At 46.7% G+C, this 24,474-nt stretch overlaps 1 protein-coding gene across 1 annotated transcript; it reads right to left on the reverse strand.

Moving 5' to 3' along the window:
• Positions 1 to 727: 727 nt before the first annotated feature.
• On the reverse strand, positions 728 to 18,093 carry PLEKHF2 (pleckstrin homology and FYVE domain containing 2). The gene is made up of 2 exons (XM_056518620.1): positions 17,637 to 18,093; positions 728 to 2,718 (listed from the first exon to the last, which is right to left on the reverse strand). The coding sequence occupies exon 2, from the start codon at positions 2,703 to 2,705 to the stop codon at positions 1,962 to 1,964; it is 744 nt and encodes a 247-aa protein (XP_056374595.1). The 5' UTR covers positions 2,706 to 2,718; positions 17,637 to 18,093; the 3' UTR covers positions 728 to 1,961.
• Between the last annotated feature and the right edge of the window lie 6,381 nt (positions 18,094 to 24,474).

Below are 24,474 nucleotides of genomic sequence, written 5' to 3' on the forward strand. Positions count from 1 at the left end.
CCAGAGCAGGAGAAAATCCCCATAGCAAACCTGATACGGACAGAGGTGTCAGCAGAGAGCACTGTGTACAAGACAAAAAAATAAAAAAGAAATTCAAAAAGAAAAGAATTTCCTCTGTAGCATATAGCTGCTAATTAGTACTGAAAGGATTAAGATTTTTAAATAGAAGTATTTTACAAATCTGTTCAACTTTCTGGCACTAGTTCATTTAAAAAAAATAAAATAAAATAAAAAGGTTTTCCACAGGAGTACCCTTTTAAGTATGAATAAGGAAAGATTTTTATGCAGTTTTGCCTTCGGCACCACTTTGTCCTTAGCGCTCACACTGGGCAGATATATTGCAATTAAATAAAATTAAATAGTGCCCTCTGTTAAGCCGCTTTTTTTTTTACAGATTGTTAATCTACAAGGCTATTTACAGGAGTATATTAAAATAAAAAAAAACTGCATATTTTCAAAAAGAACTAAATGCAGCGTGTGCTACTTTTACCCGTTTTATAGACGGAAAACGCCCAGCGAGGCCTATAAAGAGAAAAAAAATCCTATATGCAATGCATTTGTATTTCATCCGTATTGTCTAGAGCAGTGTTTCCCAACCAGGGTGCCTCCAGCTGTTGCAAAACTACAGCCCCCAGCGTGCCCGGACAGCCGAAGGCTGTCCGGGCACGCTGGGAGCTGTAGTTTTGAAACAGCTGGAGGCACCCTGGTTGGGAAACACTGCTCTATAGCAGTAATCCCCCAACCTGTGTTTCTCCAGCTGCTGCAAAATTACATTTCCCGTCATGCTGGGAGTTGTAGTTTAGGCACCCTGGCCTAGAGGACAATATTCACTGTGCAGAAATACGGATGTAATACTGAAGCAATACTGACTGTATTTCATCCAAAATACGTCCTTATTACGGACATTTACCAATACGCTTGTGTGAATGAGGCCCTAACCATTTTCGCAGCAGAATAAAGCACGCCATTGACCACACATTCCACCGTAAGCCCTAAGATCTGCACCCTAAGTGTGCATAGGATTTGGTGCTTTGAAATCTACAATTCACCTGACACTGTAGTTCAAGTGTTTCCCAACCAGGGTGCCTCCAGCTGTTGAGAAACTACAACTCCCAGCATGCCCGGACAGCCTTTGGCTGTCCGGGCATGCTGGGAGTTGTAGTTTTGCAACAGCTGGAGGCAACCTCGTTGGGAAACACTGCTGTAGTTTACTGAAGAACTTTGGTGCAGAATCCACGCTGCGTGAACATGGCCATAGGAGGCCTTGGTAAGACACAATTGTAAACCATGACAGTGCCAGATCCATTGTACAACAGATGTCATCCCATCACCTGACTTACGATCAATTCCGTCAGGTTTCCATTACGTTGGCTGGAAGAACAGCGTTGCAAAAAATAAAAATCTGAAAAATTCACTGTGTATGTTTGCCATGAAACGGCGGCCGAAACAATGTAAATAGACTGTCGCAACCTCAGTCTGGATTCTCCTGATCTGTTTTCAGTGAGATAACTGGAAACCGATGGGTCGAGAGATAATGTGTCCTGATTGTAAAAGGCGTAATTCCCCTTTAATCACAATGGAAGCTACGCTTTTCGATGTCATCGCTGAAAGGCACGTTGCAGAAAATTCCTTGAATGCCCCAAACTCCCACCTTTAGATTTGTATAAAAAGATAACAAATAGGAATCTCAATCCTCTATAAAAACACGTTATATGCACGCTATGGGGGGGGAAGAAGCAGAAGAAAGAGCAAAACGATTGTAAAGTTTTTCCCTGAAAGAACCAAAATGATTGTTATATCAAGGCACAAGTAGGTAAATATTCTCAGGCATAGAAGTATCACTGATACGGGGGATGGGGTTTACACAGTCCACTGAAAAGCAGGTTATATGCTCCCCAGTAAAAAGCAGCTAAACGTCATTTTCCTTCCTCTCCCAGTGAACAGTCCTGGTCTTAGTTCCCTCAGTCACTGCTGTCATCGTCCTCGTCGTCAGACATGTGACTCGCCATCCTGGGAGAACTGGAGAGAAAGTCTGAGCGGCCCGGCTGACAAGTGGGTAAATCCCCACTAGACAGACGTTCGTAGCAGAAATCACATACCCGTACAGCCTTAGATGACTGATTCGGCAAAAGGAACTTCTTCTCTGAACAGGGTCCGCAAACAACAAATCCACATTTCCGGCAGTGGTGCCTCCGGTTGACCGGAGTAAACTTCACTTTCTTACAGCGCATACAAGTGGTGGCTTCAGAATCGGGGATCCAGACGGCCGCGTGCTCACTATTGGGGGTCTTCCCGCCTTTGGATATTAGATCATACACGCACTTGTTGATGTGGTTCATCCATTCGGATTTTTCGGTGGCCGTGGCCGCGTACACGGCAAAGGACTTGGTGGGGGTTTTGATGAGCCATCCATTGCGCAGATCTCCCTCGTCCTGGATGGAGTCGATGGTAACGTTCTCTAGAGGGATTATGTGCTGTTTGTTGTACTTTTTCTTCTGAATGACAATATTTCCATAGACAAGAATGTCATTGAACAGGAAAAACTGCCTGGCTTTGGGTCTCTTTCTGCAGAGTTTTGTTAAGACGCCTTCTCCGATAAGAACCCTGCCCTCGATTGCCAGGGGCTGCCCGGCTGTCCCAAAGCAGCTCTCCACTACGTTTATACGCCTTGCGTTGGCTTCACTGTTTGCTAGACGATCCACCATCTTCTTCAGCAATCTAAAAAGATAAAAGACCAGCGAGTTATTATAAGCTATGATTTCAATCAAATGCATTATTATAATCCTACACGATTTACAGGGCTTTAGAAACAATTCCATATCCTTAAAGGGGTACTCCACTGGCCATAGGAACATTTAGTTCCGAACACTGTGCGTGTGCTGCGGGGGTGGGGAGATTTGGGGGTCTTCCACACCCCGCCGCCTCAATGCAAGTCTATGGGAGGGGGCGTGATGCCCCCTCCCATAGACTTGCATTGAGGGAGCGGGGCATGACATCACGAGGGGGCGTAGTCTACCCCTGCAGCGTGCGCACAGCGGTTGGCCAGTGGAATACCCCTTTAACCCCTTAAGGACTCAGCCCATTTTGGCCTTAAGGACAATTTAATTTTTACGTTTTCATTTTTTCCTCCTCGCCTTCTAAAAATCATAACTCTTTTATATTTTCATCGCCAGACTAGTATGAGGGCTTGTTTTTTGCGCGACCAGTTGTCCTTTGTAATGACATCACTCATTATATCATAAAATGTATGGCGCAACCAAAAAACACTATTTTTGTGGGGAAATTAAAACGAAAAACGCAATTTTGCTAATTTTGGAAGGTTTCGTTTTCACGCGGTACAATTTATGGTAAAAATGACGTGTGTTCTTTATTCTGAGGGTCAATACGATTAAAATGATACCCATTATTACATACTTTTATATTATTGTTGCGCTTAAAAAAAATCACAAACTTTTTAACCAAATTAGTACGTTTATAATCCCTTTATTTTGATGACCTATAACTTTTTTATTTTTCCGTATAAGCGGCGGTATGGGGGCTCATTTTTTGCGCCATGATCTGTACTTTTTTTTGATACCACATTTGCATATAAAAAACTTTTAATACATTTTTTATAATTTTTTTTTTAATAAAATGTATTAAAAAAGTAGGAATTTTGGACTTTTAAAAATTTTTTTCGTTCACGCCGTTCACCGTACGGGATCATTAACATTTTATTTTAATAGTTCAGACATTTACGCACGCGGCGATACCAAATATGTCTATAAAAAATGTTTTTTACGCTTTTTGGGGGTAAAATAGGAAAAAACGGACGTTTTACTTTTTTATTGGGGGAGGGGATTTTTCACTTTTTTTTTACTTTTACATTTTTTTTCATTTTTTTTTTTTACACTTGAATAGTCCCCATAGGGGACTATTCATAGCAATACCATGATTGCTAATACTGATCTGTTCTATATATAGGACATAGAACAGATCAGTATTATCGGTCATCTTCTGCTCTGGTCTGCTCGATCACAGACCAGAGCAGGAGACGCCGGGAGCCGCACGGAGGAAGGTGAGGGGACCTCCGTGCGGCGTTATGAATGATCGGATCCCCGCAGTAGCGCTGCGGGCGATCCGATCGTTCATTTTAATCGCGAACTGCCGCAGATGCCGGGATCTGTATTGATCCCGGCACCTGAGGGGTTAATGGCGGACGCCCGCGAGATCGCGGGCGTCGGCCATTGCCGGCGGGTCCCTGGCTGCGATCAGCAGCCGGGATCAGCCGCGCATGACACGGGCATCGCTCCGATGCCCGCGGTTATGCTTGGACGTAAATGTACGTCCTGGTGCGTTAAGTACCACCTCACCAGGACAAACATTTACGTCCGGCGTCCTTAAGGGGTTAAAGGGCTACTCCACTGGGGAAAAAAATATATATTTTTTTAAATCAACTGGTGCCAGAAAGTTAAACAGATTTGTAAATTACTACAAAAATCTTAATCCTTCCAGTACTTGGCTGCTTTTTGCTCCACGGGTAGTTCTTTTCTTTTTGAATATCTTTTCTCTCTGACCACAGTGCTCTCTACTGACACCTCTGTCCATTTTAGGAACTGTCCAGAGTAGGAGCAAACTTCCATAGCAAACCTATCCTGCTCTGGACAGTTCCTGACATGGACAGAGGTGTCAGCAGAGAGCACTGTGGTCAGACAAAGGAAATTCAAAAAGAAAAAAGAACTTCCTGTGGATTAGGGATCGTTTTTTTAGGGCCGATACTGATAATCGGTGGAGGTTAGGGCCAATAGGCGATAATTTAGACCGATATTCCGGTATAAGTTATCGGCTATTTATCCCCCCACGACACTGCTGTTGATCATTGATTTAAAGCGGCGCTTTAAATCAATGAACTGCAGTGGCTTTTGCGGTGCCATAGACCACCGCCGCCGCCACCCGCTTCTCTCCCGCCTGCCTGTCCGGGGGTCCTGAGTCCTATCACCGCCACCGCGCCGGCTCCTCACCGCTCCGCGCCACATCGCACCCCCCACATCCCTTGTTTTATAATTATCTGTTCCCGGGGTCCACTCTACATCTGGCTCCAGTGGCGTCCTCCTGAACTGTCACTGTGCGCACAGCGTAAGGCAGGAAGCAGCAGGAGCCAGAAGTAGCGTGGACCCGGGAACAGGTAATTATAAAACCGGGGATGGGGGAGGCAATGGGGCCGGGGCGGTGCGGGGGTCGGGGCATTATCGGCTTATCGGGAAGGTAATTGCCGATAACGCTGAAAATCGTGATTATCGGCCGATAATATCGGCCAAACCGATAATCGGTCGATCCCTACTGTGGATCATACAGCAGCTGATAAGTACTGAGTGGAAGGATTAAGATTTTTTTTATATACCGTATGTAACTTAGAAATCTGATTAACTTTCCGGCACCAGTTAAATAAAAAAAAATTATATATATTTATATTTATCAAGTCCAAAGCAAATCTAAGGTCACAGGCAGAAGACAAAGGTTACATCTCACAAATATGCAGGGGTTAAGACAATAGATGTGGAGAATTTACACTAACATGGGCCATAAATTGTCCCATTATGGGAACACAGACTGAATAGATAAGAATGAGAAAAAGGGGGAGGGAGCAGGGTATGTGTGTGTGTGTGTGTGTGTGTGTGTGTGTGTGTGTGTGTGTGTGTGTGTGTGTGTGTATATATATATATATATATATATAATTTTTTTTTTATTTTTTTTATTTTTTTTCCTTCCAGTGTAGTACCCCTTTAATGCTAATAGACTTCATTTAAAGGCTGTCTGGAAAAATATTTTCATATTTAACCTCTTCAGGACATAGGGCGTATGGATACGCCCTGCATCCCGAGTCCTTAAGGACCGAGGGCGTATCCATACGCCCGTGGGAATTCCGGCCCCCACCGCTAGCCGGTTGGGGACCGGAGCCGGATGCCTGCTGAAATCGTTCAGCAGGCATCCCGGCATATCGCCCAGGGGGGTCATTATGCCGGGTCAATCGGGTCTCCAGTGACCCGGAATTACAGGCTGTTCGGGGCCGTCTCCAACTGCCCCGAACAGCCAGAGCCTGCAGGGGTGAGGTGGCACTGGTGCCACCTCACGATCGCCCTGATTCGTCGGCCGGATTACCGGCCGACCAATCAGTGCGCCTGCTGCGGGTGTCACTCCCGCACCCGGTCCGCCCCTCTTCCGGAGGACGTGAGCGGGTGCGGGACGTGCACCCCGGGTGCTGGGGACCCCGATCCCCGGCGTCGATGTTGGGATCGGGGCCCCAGGAGCAGCGGCGGCGACGACGAGGGACTGACTCTCCGGCGTGGATCGTTGGAGGCGAGTGACAGCCTCCTGCTGTTGCTTAGCAACAGCTCCCAGCATGCAAAAAGGGCATGCTGGGAGCTATAGTTATGCAACAGCAGGAGGCAGACCACCACAACTCCCAGCATTCCCTATTGGGCATGCTGGGACTTATGGTTTTGCAACAGCTGGAGGCACATTTTTTCTATGGAAAAGTGTACCTTCAGCTGTTGTATAACTACAACTCCCAGCTTGCACAAACAGCTAAAGTGCATGCTGGGAGTTGTAGTGGTGCATCTGCTGGTTGCATAACTACAACTCCCAGCATGCCCGTTGGCTGTCGGTGACTGATGAGAGTTGTAGTTTTGCAACAGCTGAAGGCACACTGGTTGTGAAACACTGAGCAAGGTCACAAACTCAGTGATACATAACCAGTGTGCCTTCAGTTGTTGCAAAACTGCAACTCTCAGCAGTCACCGACAGCCAACGGGCATGCTGGGAGTTGTAGTTATGCAACAGCTGGATGCCCCCCCCCCAATGTGAACGTACAGGGTACACTCACATGGGCGGAGGATTACAGTAAGTATCCGGCTGCAAGTTTGAGCTGCGTCAAATTGTCTGCCGCAGCTCAAACTGCCAGCGAGAAACTACTGTGAACCCCCGCCCGTGCGACTGTACCCTAAAAACACTACACTACACTAACACAAAAAATAAAATAAAAGTAAAAAACACTACATATACACATACCTCTATACAACCCCCCTCCCCTCCCCAATAAAAATTAAAAACGTCTGGTACGCCACTGTTTCCAGAACGGAGCCTCCAGCTGTTGCAAAACAACTCCCAGTATTGTCGGACAGCCGTTGACTGTCCAGGCATGCTGGGAGTTTTGCAACAGCTGGAGGCACCCTGTTTGGGAATCAATGGCGTAGAATTCCCCTATGTCCACCCCTATGCAAGTCCCTAATTTAGGACTCAAATGCGCATGGCGCTCTCACTTTGGAGCCCCGTCGTATTTCAAGGCAACAGTTTAGGGTCACATATGGGGTATCGCCGTACTCGGGAGAAATTGTGTTACAAATTTTGGGGGGTATTTTCTGCTTTTACCCTTTTTAAAAATTTAAAATTTTGGGGGGAAAACAAGCATTTTACATATGCAAAAGTCGTGAAACACCTGTGGGGTATAAAGGTTCACTTAACCCCTTGTTACGTTCCCCGAGGGGTCTAGTTTCCAAAATGATATGCCATGTGGGTTTTTTTTTGCTGTCCTGGCACCATAGGGGCTTCCTAAATGCGGCATGCCCCCAGAGCAAAATTTGCTTTCAAAAAGCCAAATGTGACTCCTTCTCTTCCGAGACCTGTAGTGCGCCAGCAGAGCACTTCTCACCCCCATATGGGGTGTTTTCTGAATCGGGAGAAATTGGGCTTCAAATTTTTAGGGGTATTTTCTGCCATTACCCTTTTTAAAAATTAAACATTTTTTGGGAAAACAAGCATTTTAGGTAAACATTTATTTTATTTTTTTACATTTGCAAAAGTCGTGAAACACCTGTGGGGTATTAAGGTTCACTTTATGCCATGTTACATTCCCCGAGGGGTCTAGTTTCCAAAATGGTATCAATGTGGTTTTTTTTGCTGTTCTGGCACCATAAGGGCTTCCTAAAGGTGACATGCCCCCCAAAAACCATTTCAGAAAAACGTACTCTCCAAAATCCCCTTGTCGCTCCTTCCCTTCTGAGCCCTCTACTGCGCCCGCCGAACACTTTACATAGACATATGAGGTATGTGCTTACTCGAGAGAAATTGGGCTACAAATACAAGTAAAAATTTTGTCCTTTTACCCCTTGTAAAAATTAAAAATTGGGTCTACAAGAACATGTAAGTGTAAAAAATGAAGATTGTGAATTTTCTCCTTCACTTTGCTGCTATTCCTGTGAAACACCTAAAGGGTTAAAACACTTACTGAATGTCATTTTGAATACCTTGGGGGGTGCTTTTTTTTATAATGGGGTCTTTTGTGGGGTATTTCTAATATGAAGACCCTTCAAATCCACTTCAAACCTGAACTGGTCCCTGAAAAATACTGAGTTTGAAAATTTTGTGAAAAATCGGAAAATTGCTGCTGAACGTTGAAGCCCTCTGGTGTCTTCCAAAAGTAAAAACTCGTCAATTTTATGATGCAAACATAAAGTAGAAATATTGTATATGTGAACCAAAAAAACAAAAAAAAAAAAAAGGTATTCGTAATATCCATTTTCCTTACAAGCAGAGAGCTTCAAAGTTAGAAAAATGCAAAATTATCAAATTTACGGATTTTTCACCAAGAAAGGATGCAAGTATCGACAAAAATTTACCACTATGTTAAAGTAGAATATGTCACGAAAAAACAATCTTGGAATCAGAATGATAACTAAAAGCATTCCAGAGTTATTAATGTTTAAAGTGACAGCAGTCAGATGTGCAAAAAACACTCCGGTCCTTAAGGCCAAAATGGGCTCCGTCCTGAAGGGGTTAAAAGTGCTCAGGATGACAAAACAAAAACAAAAAAAACACATGTACTTCACCTGCTCTGCTGCAGGGCTTCTTGACACATAGGAAATACCCACTCAGCTAGAAGGTTCCCATCAAAGTATTTACCATTTCAGATTCATTTCAAGTTTATCCAGTTTAGAACTTGCAAAATATCAGAATCACATGAACGACATGTAGAAAAGAAAATAATAAAAAAGGAGCAGCAGGAAGCCGTCCGTCCCATATATCACATCCCATAAGAAAAAGAATTTGCACTAATATTGGGGCCAGCAGGCAAAAAGCTCCGTTCCCAGGAGACGGGTAGCTAAACCGCACACACACCTCTCAGCTGTTCCTGCACAGACATCACATTAGACAGAATGCCAGCAGTGACAGATGGAGATGTGGAGGAGCCAGGGCCGACAGGCCAAATGCTTAGGCCCAGTAATCATTTACCAGACGTGACCCTTATAAGCTCCTCTATAAAACAATACCAGGTTATCTACCAGGCAGAAAGAAACCTGCAGCAATAAAGTCTACAAAACTAGCGGACATGACACTGCAGCATGTATACAATGGCACGGGGTGAGTCAGGAGTTCCTTAACCCCTTAAGGACCCGGGCTTTTTCCGTTTTTTCATTTTCAATTTTTCCTCCTTAACTTTAAAAAATCATAACTTTTAAAAATTTTCACCTAAAATTATATATAATGGCTTAATTTTTGCGTCACTAATTCTACTTTGTAATGACATTAGTCATTTTACCCAAAAATCTACGGTGAAACGGGAAAAAAAAAATCAATGTGCGACAAAATTGATGAAAAAACACTATTTTGTAAGTTTTGGGGGCTTCTGTTTTTACACAGTACATTTTTTGTCAAAAATGATACCTTATCTTTATTCTGTAGGTCCATACGGTTAAAATGATCCCCTACTTATATAGGTTTGAATTTGTATCACTTCCGAAAAAAATCATGAATACATGCAGGAAAAATTTATACGTTTAAAATGGTCATCTTCTGACCCCTATAACTTTTTTATTTTTCTGTGTTCAGGGCGGTATGAGGGCTCATTTTTTGCGCCGTCATCTGAAGTTTTTAGCAGTACCATTTTTGTTCTGATCAGACTTTTTGATAACTTTTTATTCACTTTTTTGTGGTATAAAAAGTGATAAAAAAATGCGCTATTTTGGACTTTGGAATTTTTTTGCGCGTACGCCATTGAACGAGCGGTTTAAAAAGCGGTATATTTTTATAATTGGGACATTTCCGCATGCGGCGATACCACATATGTTTATTTTTATTATTATTTACATAATGTTTTTCTTATTTTTGGAAATGCCGGGTGAGTCAAACTTTTATTAGGGGAAGGGATAATTGAAAGGGTTAATGATTTTTTTTTACACTTTGTTAATGCAATATTATAGCTCCTATAGGGGGGGCTATAACATTGCATGTACTGATCTTTTACACTGATTGATCCATCTCCATAGGAATGCATCAATCAGTGTTTTCGGCGATTGGATGCTCAAGCCTGGATCTCAGGCTTGAAGCATTCATTCGGCGATCGGACTGCAGGAAGGAAGGTAAGAGACCTTCCTTCTGTGCTACAGCTGTTCGGGATGCTGCGATTATACCGCGGCGATCCCGAACAGCTCCCTGAGCTAGCCGGGCACTTTTACTTTCGTTTTTAGCCGTGATCAGTGCCGCGCGCTATTAGAGGCGGGTCCCGGCTTCACTATGACGCCGGGCCCGCCGCGATATAATGCGGGGTCACCGTGTGACCCCGCGTTATATCGCAGGACCGGGACTCATGACGTACGCATACGTCATGGGTCGTTAAGAGGTTAAAGGGGTACTCCCATGGGAAACTTATTTATTTATTTATTTTTTATCAACTGGTGCCAGAAAGTTAAACAGATTTGTAAATTACTTCTATTAAAAAATCTTAATCTTTCCAGTACTTATTAGCTGCTGAATACTACAGAGGAAATGGTTTTCTTTTTGGAACACAGAGCTCTCTGCTGACATCATGACTACAGTGCTCTCTGGACAGTTCCTAAAATGGACAGAGGTGTCAGCAGAGCAGCATATGTTATGGGGATTTTCTTCAGCTCTGGACAGTTCCTAAAATGGACAGAGATGTCAGCAGAGAGCACTGTTATGATGTCAGCAGAGAGCCCTGTGTTCCAAAAAGAAAACAATTTCCTCTGTAGTATTTAGCAGCTAATAAGTACTGGAAAGATTAAGATTTTTTAACAGAAGAAACTTACAAATCTGTTTAACCTTCTGGCACCAGTTGATTAATAAACACGTTTTTCCATGGTAGTACCCCTTTAAAGGGTACCTCTCATGATCTTGTTACATTATATAATCCTCCTAGTACACTGCCCCCATCCTGATAAACCACCCCCTGCCTTTATTTTTATTATTTGTCATTTTTGTACCTTGATATCGCTCTGTATTTTCTGCTCAGATTCACAGACTGGGAAGGGGCGTTCCCCAGAAGGCTGTGACATCATCTGAAGCCATACAGGGGAGAACTTCCTCCCTCACTCTGCTACACACAGCCAAGAGCAGTTCAGTGTGAGATGAGCTATGATTGGCTAAGACTGCACACCCCTCCCTCTATATTTCCTGATTTTGGACTTCTGCCAGGCCAGCAGGAGTCCAAAGTCCCAGCATGCTGAGAGTTGCAGTTATGCAACAGCTAGAGACACCCTGGGTGGGAAACACTGACATAAGGGATAAGTGTGCTGCAAAGGGTCACCACGCAATCCATGGTAGCATCGGAGATACCACAGGACAGCTAGTAAATGCTGGAGTACCCCTTTAAATGTTACAAAATTGATACATAAATCCCCAATGTTTTTTTTTTTTTTTTTTAATAAACATAACACAAGTGCAAAAAACATGGCTTTATTATGCTGGTGTGGATCTAACCTTAGACTATGTTTATGCTGCGTAAAATTTTGCCCACATTTTATTTTGTGGCGACATTTTTACCGATTACGGCCAAAAATGTGCATGTTAAGTTAAATTAAATATGCAGCCCAATTTTACACTGTATAAACATAGCCTAAGGCTGCATTCAAACCACGTTTTTGCAATACAGTTCCCGTATCAGTTTTTTGATGAAAAACGGATTCCTCAAAACCTGACTAAACTGTATCAAAACGTGTGTACAAATTTCAACCCGTATACAGTTTGAAAAAAAAATGGTGTCCGGTTGCATCTGTTTTTTTAAGAAAAAAATAAAAGGTATACGTTTTTAAACTTTTCACTCCATTTTGAATTCACTTGTTTGATTAAAATTCCAAGAAAAAAAAAAAAAAAAACTGTGCAAAGTAAAAACCGTATGGTGTAAATCGGATGGAACCGTACGCACACATGGTTCTCTACGGTTCCCATTGACCCCCATGTGTAAAACAAAAAAACACAGTTTAATACGGTTTTTCACCCGGACCAAGGTGAAAATAAAAATGGACAAAACCGTATAAGGCTGGGTTCACACCACGTTTTCTTAAATACGGTTCCCGTATACGGTTTGGAGGAGGGGGGCGGGGCTTAATTGCGGCGCCCGCACTCTGCTGTATTCGGGAATCGTATTTAATACAAGTCTATGAGCCGACCGCGTTTTTGCCTGCGGTCGGGAAACCGCATACGGCCGAAAACGAAGCCGACCGGAGGCTGCGGTTCACTCCGGTCGGCTCATAGACTTGCATTAAATACGGTTCTCGAATACGGCTGAGTGCGGGCGCTGCGATTAAGCCCCGCCCCCCTCCTCCAAACCGTAAACGGGCCCGGATTTAAGAAATCGTGGTGTGAACCCAGCCTAAGATGCAAAATGGAGTAAACCGGATGATGCGTTTGACATACGGTTTACAATGTTAAGTCAATGCATACGGTTTTCTATAAAGGTTCTGTACGGTTTTTAACTTGAAACCGTATACGGGAACTGTATAGCAAAAACGTGGTGTGCATGCACCCTTAGGCTGGTTTCACTATCATGTGATGGCCCAAACAGGCGCCTGTCAGTTTGGTATAATCCAGTGTTTCCCAACCAGAGTGCCTCCAGCTGTGGCCAAACTACAACTCCCAGCATGCCCGGACAGCCTTCGGCTGTCCAGGCATGCTGGGAGTTGTAGTTTGGCCACAGCTGGAGGCACCCTGGTTGGGAAACACTGGTATAATCAGACCCAGGGTCAGGGCTGGACTTACGGCCATAACAATGGGGAATAAAAACAAGAAAGGAAGGAAAGGTTTATGAGACTGACTGATCCTTCTGTGACGTAGGCTACGAGCGCCGAATGTGTGATTCCATGTACACGTGATGCAGCAGCTGTCACAGCAGACAATTCCATCTTCTCCGGGTTGCGACACACACACCTGTTGTGGAGGCCTTCAGGGGTTCACTGTGACAAACAGCTTAAAAAGGAGTAGTATACATAGTTCCACAGATAAAACATTATGCCCTGTTCGAAGGATAGGGGGATAAGTGTCAGATCGCAGGGGTCCGATGCAATGATAGGGGGATAAGTGTCAGATCGCAGGGGTCCGATGCAAGGATAGGGGGATAAGTGTCAGATCGCAGGGGTCCGATGCAAGGATAGGGGGATAAGTGTCAGATTGCAGGGGTCCGATGCAAGGATAGGGGGATAAGTGTCAGATCGCAGGGGTCCGATGCAAGGATAGGGGGATAAGTGTCAGATCGCAGGGGTCCGATGCAAGGATAGGGGGATAAGTGTCAGATCGCAGGGGTCCGATGCAAGGATAGGGGGATAAGTGTCAGATCGCAGGGGTCCGATGCAAGGATAGGGGGATAAGTGTCAGATCGCAGGGGTCCGATGCAAGGATAGGGGGATAAGTGTCAGATCGCAGGGGTCCGATGCAAGGATAGGGGGATAAGTGTCAGATCGCAGGGGTCCGATGCAAGGATAGGGGGATAAGTGTCAGATCGCAGGGGTCCGATGCAGGGACCCTCCACAATCTCCCACCTGGCTCTATGGATGAATGAAGTGTATGGCCAACTTAAGTTAAGAGGAGGGATCCGAAGTGGAGGAATGAATGCAAGAATAAGTTAGTTTGCCTTAGGAGTGAGAATGTAGTGCTAATCTTGCACAGGAATTGATTTAAACTGTTTTTTGTTACCATATGATTTTGTATTAAGGATTATGAAAATTGATAAAAGAAAATTTGCAAGAAGTGTATGGCCAACATGCACATCCCCCCCCATGCAAGAATGTTCGTGCATCTCTGGCTCTCCCATTATTAATTTTTTTTCCAGCGGAGTACCCCTTTAATTCAGACGGAGCTGGGGCACCAGGTGGGAGATCGCTGGGGACCGAGCAGATATAGATATATTTATTTATTTTAAAAGTGGTACTCCGCCTTAAGACCTCTTATCCCCTATCCCTTTGGATAGGGGAGAAGATGTCTTGAGGCGTAGTACCCTTTTAACTTTTTTATTTTTTTCGTCTTTACTTCTCATGGTTCCAGAACAGGCCTAAGGGCTCATCCACACTGCGGACAGTCCGCTTGGCTAGGTTTCCACTTGGTTCTTTGGTGCATTTTTTATTTTTATCTTTTTACCAGAAAAAAAATATATAATAATATAACAACACTACAAAAAACGGCCCTGTCACTTTGCACTCCCAAGATTTTGGTGCGATTTCTACCAAAAATAGCTATTTTTAAGTTTTCCCTATCGACTTTAAACCAGCATCTGGACACAGCGTTTTTGCCGTGAAGAAAACTTTTTTTTCTTCCCGATTTTGTCAAATTTAGTGGAAACTGTGGAAATTCTGATGCAGCATAGTCCTATTGATTTTAGTGGCACGGCAGAATTTCTGCGGCAGATGTTTTTGCTATGGAAATGCCAATTGCGGAGTGTTTCGGAATTGCATTGCCGTCTATGGAGACTGTGCATTTGTGAGAGGAATGTCTGCCCGACATTTCAGACATTTTCTGCCGTGTGAACATGGCCTTAGGGCAGCATTCTCCAAGCTATGGCTCTTAAAGGAGTAGTCCATTCCTAAGGATAGGGGATAAGTTTCAGATAGTGGTGGGTCCGACCGCTGGGACCCCCCCGCCATCTCTCTGTACGGGGCCCCGGCTCTCCAGCCGACATCCCCTCAATACATCGCTATGGCAGAGCCGGGGTTTGCCGAAGGAACGCTCGGGCTCTGCCATAGAGTTTTATTGAGGGGGCGTGTCAGCCGCCGCTTTGTGTGGTGGTGGACACGCCCCCTTCCCGCAGGCTGCCGGGGCCCTGTACGGGAGATCGCGGGGTTCCCTGCGGTCGGATCCCCCGCTATCTGAAACATATCCCCTTATCCTAAGTTTTTCAGGACTGGACTACTCCTGAAGCAAAACTACAACTCCCATAATGCGCGCCAGTTTTGCAACAGCTTAAGTAGCGTTTCCCAACCAGTGTGCCTCCAGCTGTTGCAGAACTACAACTCCCACAATTGTAGACATTCTCGTAGAACAATGTCTCCCAACCAAGGTGCCAGCAGCTGTTTCAAAACTACAACTCCGGGCATGCTGAGAGTTGTAGTTTTGCAACAGCTGTGGGCACCCTGGTCGGGCGACACTGTTCTTCGAGAAAGTCTACCAAGTGGCCTCTAAACTTTGTACCTCCAGCTGTTGCAAGACTATAACGCCCAGCATGCCCAGCCTGTGAGTTGTACTTTTGCCCACTCAGTAAAATTCAGCCAAAAAGATTAAATAAAAAAAGTGCTGAAACCCGTGTGGTAGTATTTGATGTAGATTTAACACCTGCAATTCCATGCAAAAAATTATGGACGCCATTTTTAAAAACTACACCTTTTTTTTTTGCGTTGTGTAGATATTTTCTACGTGAAAACGCACGGGATTGGATACACGGATTAGTGTAAACACCCTTATGTGCCGCAGATTTCAGACAGATTTCTGGAATTTTTTGGAATCACACTGTGGCCCCATTTACTCCGATCCAGAACGATTATTTTGGGGCCATATCACAACCAAAGTCAACGTGTAGCACTAGACATTTAACAAATGCTTGTAAATGAGTCATGTGATCATCGTTATGGGTGGACTACAACTCCCATACTCCCCACTATCCCTCGTAAACATGGCTGGACTACAACTCCCATACTCCCCACTATCCCTCGTAAGCATGGCTGGACTACAACTCCCATACTCCCCACTATCCCTCGTAAGCATGGCTGGACTACAACTCCCATACTCCCCACTATCCCTCGTAAGCATGGCTGGACTACAACTCCCATACTCCCCACTATCCCTCGTAAGCATGGCTGGACTACAACTCCCATACTCCCCACTATCCCTCGTAAGCATGGCTGGACTACAACTCCCATACTCCCCACTATCCCTCGTAAGCATGGCTGGACTACAACTCCCATACTCCCCACTATCCCTCGTAAGCATGGCTGGACTACAACTCCCATACTCCCCACTATCCCTCGTAAGCATGGCTGGACTACAACTCCCATACTCCCCACTATCCCTCGTAAGCATGGCTGGACTACAACTCCCATACTCCCCACTATCCCTCGTAAGCATGGCTGGACTACAACTCCCATACTCCCCACTATCCCTCGTAAGCATGGCTGGACTACAACTCCCATACTCCCCACTATCCCTCGTAAGCATGGCTGGACTACAACTCCCATACTCCCCACTATCCCTCGTAAGCATGGCTGGACTACAACTCCCATACTCCCCACTATCCCTCGCAAGCATGGCTGGACTACAACTCCCATAATCCCCACTATCCCTCGTAAACATGGCTGGACTACAACTCCCATACTCCCCACTATCCCTCGTAAACATGGCTGGACTACAACTCCCATACTCCCCACTATCCCTCGTAAGCATGGCTGGACTACAACTCCCATACTCCCCACTATCCCTCGTAAGCATGGCTGGACTACAACTCCCATACTCCCCACTATCCCTCGTAAGCATGGCTGGACTACAACTCCCATACTCCCCACTATCCCTCGTAAGCATGGCTGGACTACAACTCCCATACTCCCCACTATCCCTCGTAAGCATGGCTGGACTACAACTCCCATACTCCCCACTATCCCTCGTAAGCATGGCTGGACTACAACTCCCATACTCCCCACTATCCCTCGTAAGCATGGCTGGACTACAACTCCCATACTCCCCACTATCCCTCGTAAGCATGGCTGGACTACAACTCCCATACTCCCCACTATCCCTCGTAAGCATGGCTGGACTACAACTCCCATACTCCCCACTATCCCTCGTAAGCATGGCTGGACTACAACTCCCATACTCCCCACTATCCCTCGTAAGCATGGCTGGACTACAACTCCCATACTCCCCACTATCCCTCGTAAGCATGGCTGGACTACAACTCCCATACTCCCCACTATCCCTCGTAAGCATGGCTGGACTACAACTCCCATACTCCCCACTATCCCTCGCAAGCATGGCTGGACTACAACTCCCATAATCCCCACTATCACTCGTAAGCATGGCTGGACTACAACTCCCATAATCCCCAATATCCCTCGTAAACATGGCTGGACTACAACTCCCATAATACCCAATATCACTACCACAAAAGTTAAGGGACTCAATGCTGTCTACTAGGGGACCACCTGTCACCCCAGAGCCTGATGGGAAGCGAAGTTGTGTTTATCACGATAATCGCACGACAGACACGGAAGCCGCAGCTGACCTGTCACAGCACACGACATGACGACAACACGAACATGGCCGCTACTGAAGGAAACACAAGGAAAAGTTTCCCGGCTCTGGCAATGGCCGCCGGTCACCTCACAACTTACCGGGGGACGATGAGGAGGCGGATGAAGCAGACACCGGAGCCCGTCCCGTCCCGCCGGATCCGCCTGTGTACGGGCAGCGTCCCGACTAAACACACAGCAGCCGCCGAGCACTCCCGGGAGCCGCCCCGCCCTCGTCACGTGAGGCCCCGCCCCGCGCGGGGGGGGGATCGACTATAGCGGGTGGACTGGGCGCCGTCCACACTGAGAGACGTTACCGCACGGCCCGGGCCTGTACTGAAGCCTCGGCCAGTGTGCGGTGTCCTGGCGGGGACTGTGCGGCCAGGGAAAGGAGGAGGAGGCGCGGAGTGCGGTTAAATAACAGCGTCTGACGAGGCGGCGCCATATTGAGGGCGGGGAAGGGTGAAGGCGGCCGGGTGGTCCGGGCTGTGAGGCGGCGGGCGGGCTCTGTAGGTTTTGGGGTAACTAGATAACTGTAATAAAGTAATGTGTGGGACACGTGTTGTGTTTATGGGACAGACAAATGACTAATGGGGCGTCCCTATTGGCTATATGTATGTCCTATGTACAGGACACGCCCACAATTCATGGAATTTGAACCATAACAGTCAAATAATCAGACCCCCACATCAGAGGCCTAAAGAAATACAGACCCCCCCCCACATCAGAGGCCTAAAGAAATACAGACCCCCCCCCCCCCATCAGAGGCCTAAAGAAATACAGACCCCCCCACATCAGAGGCTTAAAGAAGGCTTAAAGAAATACAGACCCCCACATCAGAGGCCTAAAGAAATACAGATCCCCCCCCATCAGAGGCCTAAAGAAATACAGACCCCCACATCAGAGGTCTAAAGAAATACAGACCCCCACATCAGAGGCCTAAAGAAATACAGATCCCCCCCCATCAGAGGCCTAAAGAAATACAGACCCCCACATCAGAGGTCTAAAGAAATACAGACCCCCACATCAGAGGCCTAAAGAAATACAGACCCCCACATCAGAGGCCTAAAGAAATACAGACCCCCACATCAGAGGCCTAAAGAAATACAGACCCCCACATCAGAGGTCTAAAGAAATACAGACCCCCACATCAGAGGCCTAAAGAAATACAGACCCCCCACATCAGAGGCCTAAAGAAATACAGACCCCCACATCAGAGGTCTAAAGAAATACAGACCCCCACATCAGAGGTCTAAAGAAATACAGACCCCCACATCAGAGGCCTAAAGAAATACAGACCCCCCCCCCACATCAGAGGCCTAAAGAAATACAGACCCCCCCACATCAGAGGCCTAAAGAAATACAGACCCCCCCCCCCCACATCAGAGGCCTAAAGAAATACAGCCCCCCCCCCCACATCAGAAGCCTAAAGAAATACAGACCCCCCCACATCAGAGGCCTAAAGAAATACAGACCCCCCCCCCACATCAAAGGCCTAAAGAAATACAGACCCCCCCACATCAGAGGCCTAAAGAAATACAGACCCCCCCCCCACATCAGAGGCCTAAAGAAATACAGACCCCCCCCCCCCAACATCAGAGGCCTAAAGAAATACAGACCCCCTAAACTAGTACCGAATCGGACTGCCTAAAGAAACAGACCCCCACATCAGAGGCCTAAAGAAACAGACCCCCCACATCAGAGGCCTAAAGAAATACAGACCCCCACATCAGAGGCCTAAAGAAATACAGACCCCCTAAACTAGTACAGAACCGGACTGCATAAAGAAATACAGACCCCCCACATCAGAGGCCTAAAGAAATACAGACCCCCTAAACTAGTACAGAACCGGACTGCCTAAAGAAATACAGGCCACCCACATCAGAGGCCTAAAGAAATACAGACCCCCTAAACTAGTACAAAACCGGACTGCCTAAAGAAATACAGACCCCCCCACATCAGAGGCCTAAAGAAATACAGACCCCCTAAACTAGTACAGAACTGGACTGCCTAAAGAAATACAGACCCCCCCCCCCCCACATCAGAGGCCTAAAGAAATACAGACCCCCACATCAGAGGCCTAAAGAAATACAGACCCCCTAAACCAGTACAGAACCGGACTGCCTAAAGAAATACAGATCCCCCACATCAGAGGCCTAAAGAAATACAGACCCCCTAAACTAGTGCAAAACCGGACTGCCTAAAGAAATACAGACCCCCACATCAGAGGCCTAAAGAAATACAGACCCCCTAAACTAGTGCAAAACCGGACTGCCTAAAGAAAAACAGATCCCACATCAGAGGCCTAAAGAAGTACAGACCCCCTAAACTAGTACAATACCGGACTGCCTAAAGAAATACAGACCCCCCCCACCCCAAACTAGTACAGAACCGGACTGCCTAAAGAAATACAGACCCCCCCCACATCAGAAGCCTAAAGAAATACAGACCCCTTACATCAGAGGCCTAAAGAAATACAGACCCCCCACATCAGAGGCCTAAAGAAACAGACCCCCACATCAGAGGCCTAAAGAAACAGACCCCCACATCAGAGGCCTAAAGAAACAGACCCCCACATCAGAGGCCTAAAGAAATACAGACCCCCTAAACTAGTGCAAAACCGGACTGCCTAAAGAAATACAGACCCCCACATCAGAGGCCTAAAGAAATACAGACCCCCTAAACTAGTACAAAACCGGACTGCCTAAAGAAATACAGACCCCCCACATCAGAGGCCTAAAAAAATACAGACCCCCTAAACTAGTACAGAACCAGACTGCCTAAAGAAATACAGACCCCCCACATCAGAGGCCTAAAGAAATACAGACCCCCACATCAGAGGCCTAAAGAAATACAGACCCCCACATCAGAGGCCTAAAGAAATACAGACCCCCACATCAGAGGCCTAAAGAAATACAGACCCCCTAAACCAGTACAGAACCGGACTGCCTAAAGAAATACAGATCCCCCACATCAGAGGCCTAAAGAAATACAGACCCCCTAAACTAGTGCAAAACCGGACTGCCTAAAGAAATACAGACCCCCCACCTCAGAGGCCTAAAGAAATACAGACCCCCTAAACTAGTGCAAAACCGGACTGCCTAAAGAAAAACAGATCCCACATCAGAGGCCTAAAGAAGTACAGACCCCCTAAACTAGTACAATACCGGACTGCCTAAAGAAATACAGACCCCCCCCCCCCAAACTAGTACAGAACCGGACTGCCTAAAGAAATACAGACCCCCCCACATCAGAAGCCTAAAGAAATACAGACCCCCTCACATCAGAGGCCTAAAGAAATACAGACCCCCCACATCAGAGGCCTAAAGAAACAGACCCCCACATCAGAGGCCTAAAGAAACAGACCCCCACATCAGAGGCCTAAAGAAACAGACCCCCACATCAGAGGCCTAAAGAAATACAGACCCCCTAAACTAGTGCAAAACCGGACTTCCTAAAGAAATACAGACCCCCACATCAGAGGCCTAAAGAAATACAGACCCCCTAAACTAGTACAAAACCGGACTGCCTAAAGAAATACAGACCCCCCACATCAGAGGCCTAAAAAAATACAGACCCCCTAAACTAGTACAGAACCAGACTGCCTAAAGAAATACAGACCCCCCACATCAGAGGCCTAAAGAAATACAGACCCCCACATCAGAGGCCTAAAGAAATACAGACCCCCACATCAGAGGCCTAAAGAAATACAGACCCCCTAAACTAGTACAAAACCGGACTGCCTAAAGAAATACAGACCCCCCACATCAGAGGCCTAAAGAAATACAGACCCCCTAAACTAGTACAGAACCGGACTGCCTAAAGAAATACAGACCCCCCACATCAGAGGCCTAAAGAAATACAGACCCCCTAAACTAGTGCAAAACCGGACTGCCTAAAGAAATACAGACCCCCACATCAGAGGCCTAAAGAAATACAGACCCCCTAAACTAGTGCAAAACCGGACTGCCTAAAGAAATACAGACCCCCACATCAGAGGCCTAAAGAAGTACAGACCCCCTAAACTAGTACAATACCGGACTGCCTAAAGAAATACAGACCCCCCCCCCCTAAACTAGTACAGAACCGGACTGCCTAAAGAAATACAGACCCCCCCCTATACTAGTACAGAACCGGACTGCCTAAAGAAATACAGACCCCCCACATCAGAAGCCTAAAGAAATACAGACCCCTCACATCAGAGGCCTAAAGAAATACAGACCCCCCACATCAGAGGCCTAAAGAAATGCAGACGCCTTAAACTAGTACAGAACCAGACTGCCTAAAGAGATACAGACCCCCTAAACTAGTACAGAACCGGACTGCCTAAAGAAATACAGACCCCCCCCCCCCTAAACTAGTACTGAATCGGACTGCCTGAAGAAATACTGACCCCCCCACATCAGAGGCCTAAAGAAATACAGACCCCTAAACTAGTACAAAACCGGACTGCCTAAAGAAATACAGACCCCCCGAAACGAGTAGAAAACCAGACTGCCTAAAGAAATACAGACCCCCCTAAACTAGTACAAAACTGGACTGCCTAAAGAAATACAGACCCCCCGAAACGAGTAGAAAACCAGACTGCCTAAAGAAATACAGACCCCCCTAAACTACTACAAAACCGGACTGCCTAAAGAAATACAGACCCCCCCGAAACGAGTAGAAAACCAGACTGCCTAAAGAAATACAGACCCCCCTAAACTAGTACAAAACTGGACTGCCTAAAGAAATACAGACCCCCTAAACTAGTACAAAACCAGACTGCCTAAAGAAATACAGACCCCTAAACCAACACAGAACCAAACAGTTTATGCTAGGTGCGGAGTACCCCTTTAAGGTGTTATTTACATACAATTATTGGACTGCAAACACTTTTCAATGCTACTGCTCTAGCCTGCAGGCTGGAGGTATCATCTGGCCGTCTTGTAAGCTGATCGGGATCCTGCCATTACCTTGCGGTGGTCCCGATCAGCAACACCCACCAACCATTCACAAACAGTCACCAGCGTTAGGTTCTGGGATCAGCTTTGATTTAAAAGAGTAACATCTGCTGCAGGCTATTAGCTGAGGCCTCTGGCTGACGATTTCAGCCAGGGGACACACGGTACGGAGTGGGATGATGTCACAATCCAATCTTGTATGGCAGTGTTTCCAAAACGGAGCCTCCAGCTGTTGACAAACAGCAACTCCAAGTATTGCCGGAGAGCCACTGACTGTCAAAGCATGCTGGGAGTTTTGCAACAGCTGGAGACACCCTGTTTGGGAAACACTGCTGTAAGGTATTTCTCTATCGGCTCCATTGGGGGACACAGACCGTGGGTGTCTATGCTGCTTTCTCTAGGAGGTGACACTATGGCAACAAGAAAGTCAGCTCCTCCCAGCAGGATATACCCGCCTCCAGGCCCTGAGCTAATCAGTTTAAGCTTAGTGTCTTGCAGGAGGTGGACATGGTCTGGATTTCTCCAGACCAGGTCTTCTGATTCTTTATTTTCCTAGTAAAGGGACGTGTTAGTTTTTTATTCCTTATTCTTTTCTGTTTTCAGGTGGGGACTCAGGGACTCTCGTTCCCTGTTTCCCCATTGCGAGTAAGGGGGCACAGTCATTGCGTATATGTGCTGTTCACCCCCCCTCGCCAACGGTCAGCACCTGGGTTGGTACCTCATGGGTCCAGGTCCCCCTATTTCCCTGCTCGCCTCGTTCGCACATAGCAGCCAGGCGTGATGCAGGTAACTAAAGCTGACTGAAGACTTCACTGAAGACTCCATTAAGTTCTTCTGACTGAGGTAAGTACTACCTCCCTTTTCTCCATAGGTACGGACTTGCAAACTTTGGAGACCCCCTGTTTTTGGCCCACCTTTTAGGTTATGGGGCTGGCTTATACAGGGGCTGGACTTTTATTCGGGGGGAGCAGTGGCATCTTTGGGGGCATGGACTTGCAACATCTGGAGACCCTCATTTTGTGGCCCACTTTTCAGGGACCAAAGGGCTGGCCTGTGTTAGGGGCTCTATTTTTTATTCTAAAAAAGGGGGAGCAATGGCAGAATGTATGGGTTACTTTATTATGCACATGTGTGTGTTCTACTATGCGGCTTACAGCCGCGGCGCTTATTATGCGGCTGACAGCCGCGGCGCTCGTACTTTCGGGCGCATGTAGCGCCGACTTGCTTTCACTTTCGGCAGCAGACGGCTGCCGGCGGATATGTGTATCGCCCGCTCACTTCCCCGCGGGCGCATATACGGCTAACATATGCGCTCGGGGCAAGGGGCGGGCGCAATTACTGTGTTTCTTCCCGGCGGCCGGGGAGCATACTGGAGGCGCGAACCGCCCTCCAATCAGCGCTGCGCGATTCAGGTGGCAGGGACCAATCAAAGACAGTGCCCCTGCTCCAGGAACGCCCCTCTCAGGCTATTGGCTAGCTCCTCTCTGTCTGCATAGAGTGGTGTCTCCTCTCAGCAGGGACAGAGTGTTACAGTGTTGAGGTTAAAATCTTTCAGCTCTCACGCTGAATTACTGTCACAGGGGACACAAATCTGTTCCTCCCTCTAAACTGACAACTAGACTACTAGTCTTCTGTTTTGTCTGTATGACATATTATTCCAAAAATGCGTGGTTCTGCTGAGCCCACTGGCTCTGCCTGCTCCACTGCTCCCCCAGACCCCCTAGCTTCCACGGATGTTACAGTTTCCGGTGGATTCTCTCCAGCCTGGGTTCCTTCCTATCCCAGTGTATGGCTGACTTGACTCAAGTCTCCCTTTCGGTGGCTGAGGCCTCCTGTGACATGGTGTCTACCTTGAAGGGGTCTATCCTGCGCCGGCCCTCTAGTGGGTCCCGCTCCTCTTTTCCACAAGCCTCACGCTCTCGCAAGCGTACTAAGGGTGCTTTTTCTGACTCTTACATTGAGTCTTCTGGTAGACGTGGGTGTCCCCCCGTGGGTCC

Source organism: Hyla sarda, chromosome 5 (assembly GCF_029499605.1).
Source record: "Hyla sarda isolate aHylSar1 chromosome 5, aHylSar1.hap1, whole genome shotgun sequence".
Classification (NCBI taxonomy): Eukaryota; Metazoa; Chordata; class Amphibia; order Anura; family Hylidae; genus Hyla; species Hyla sarda.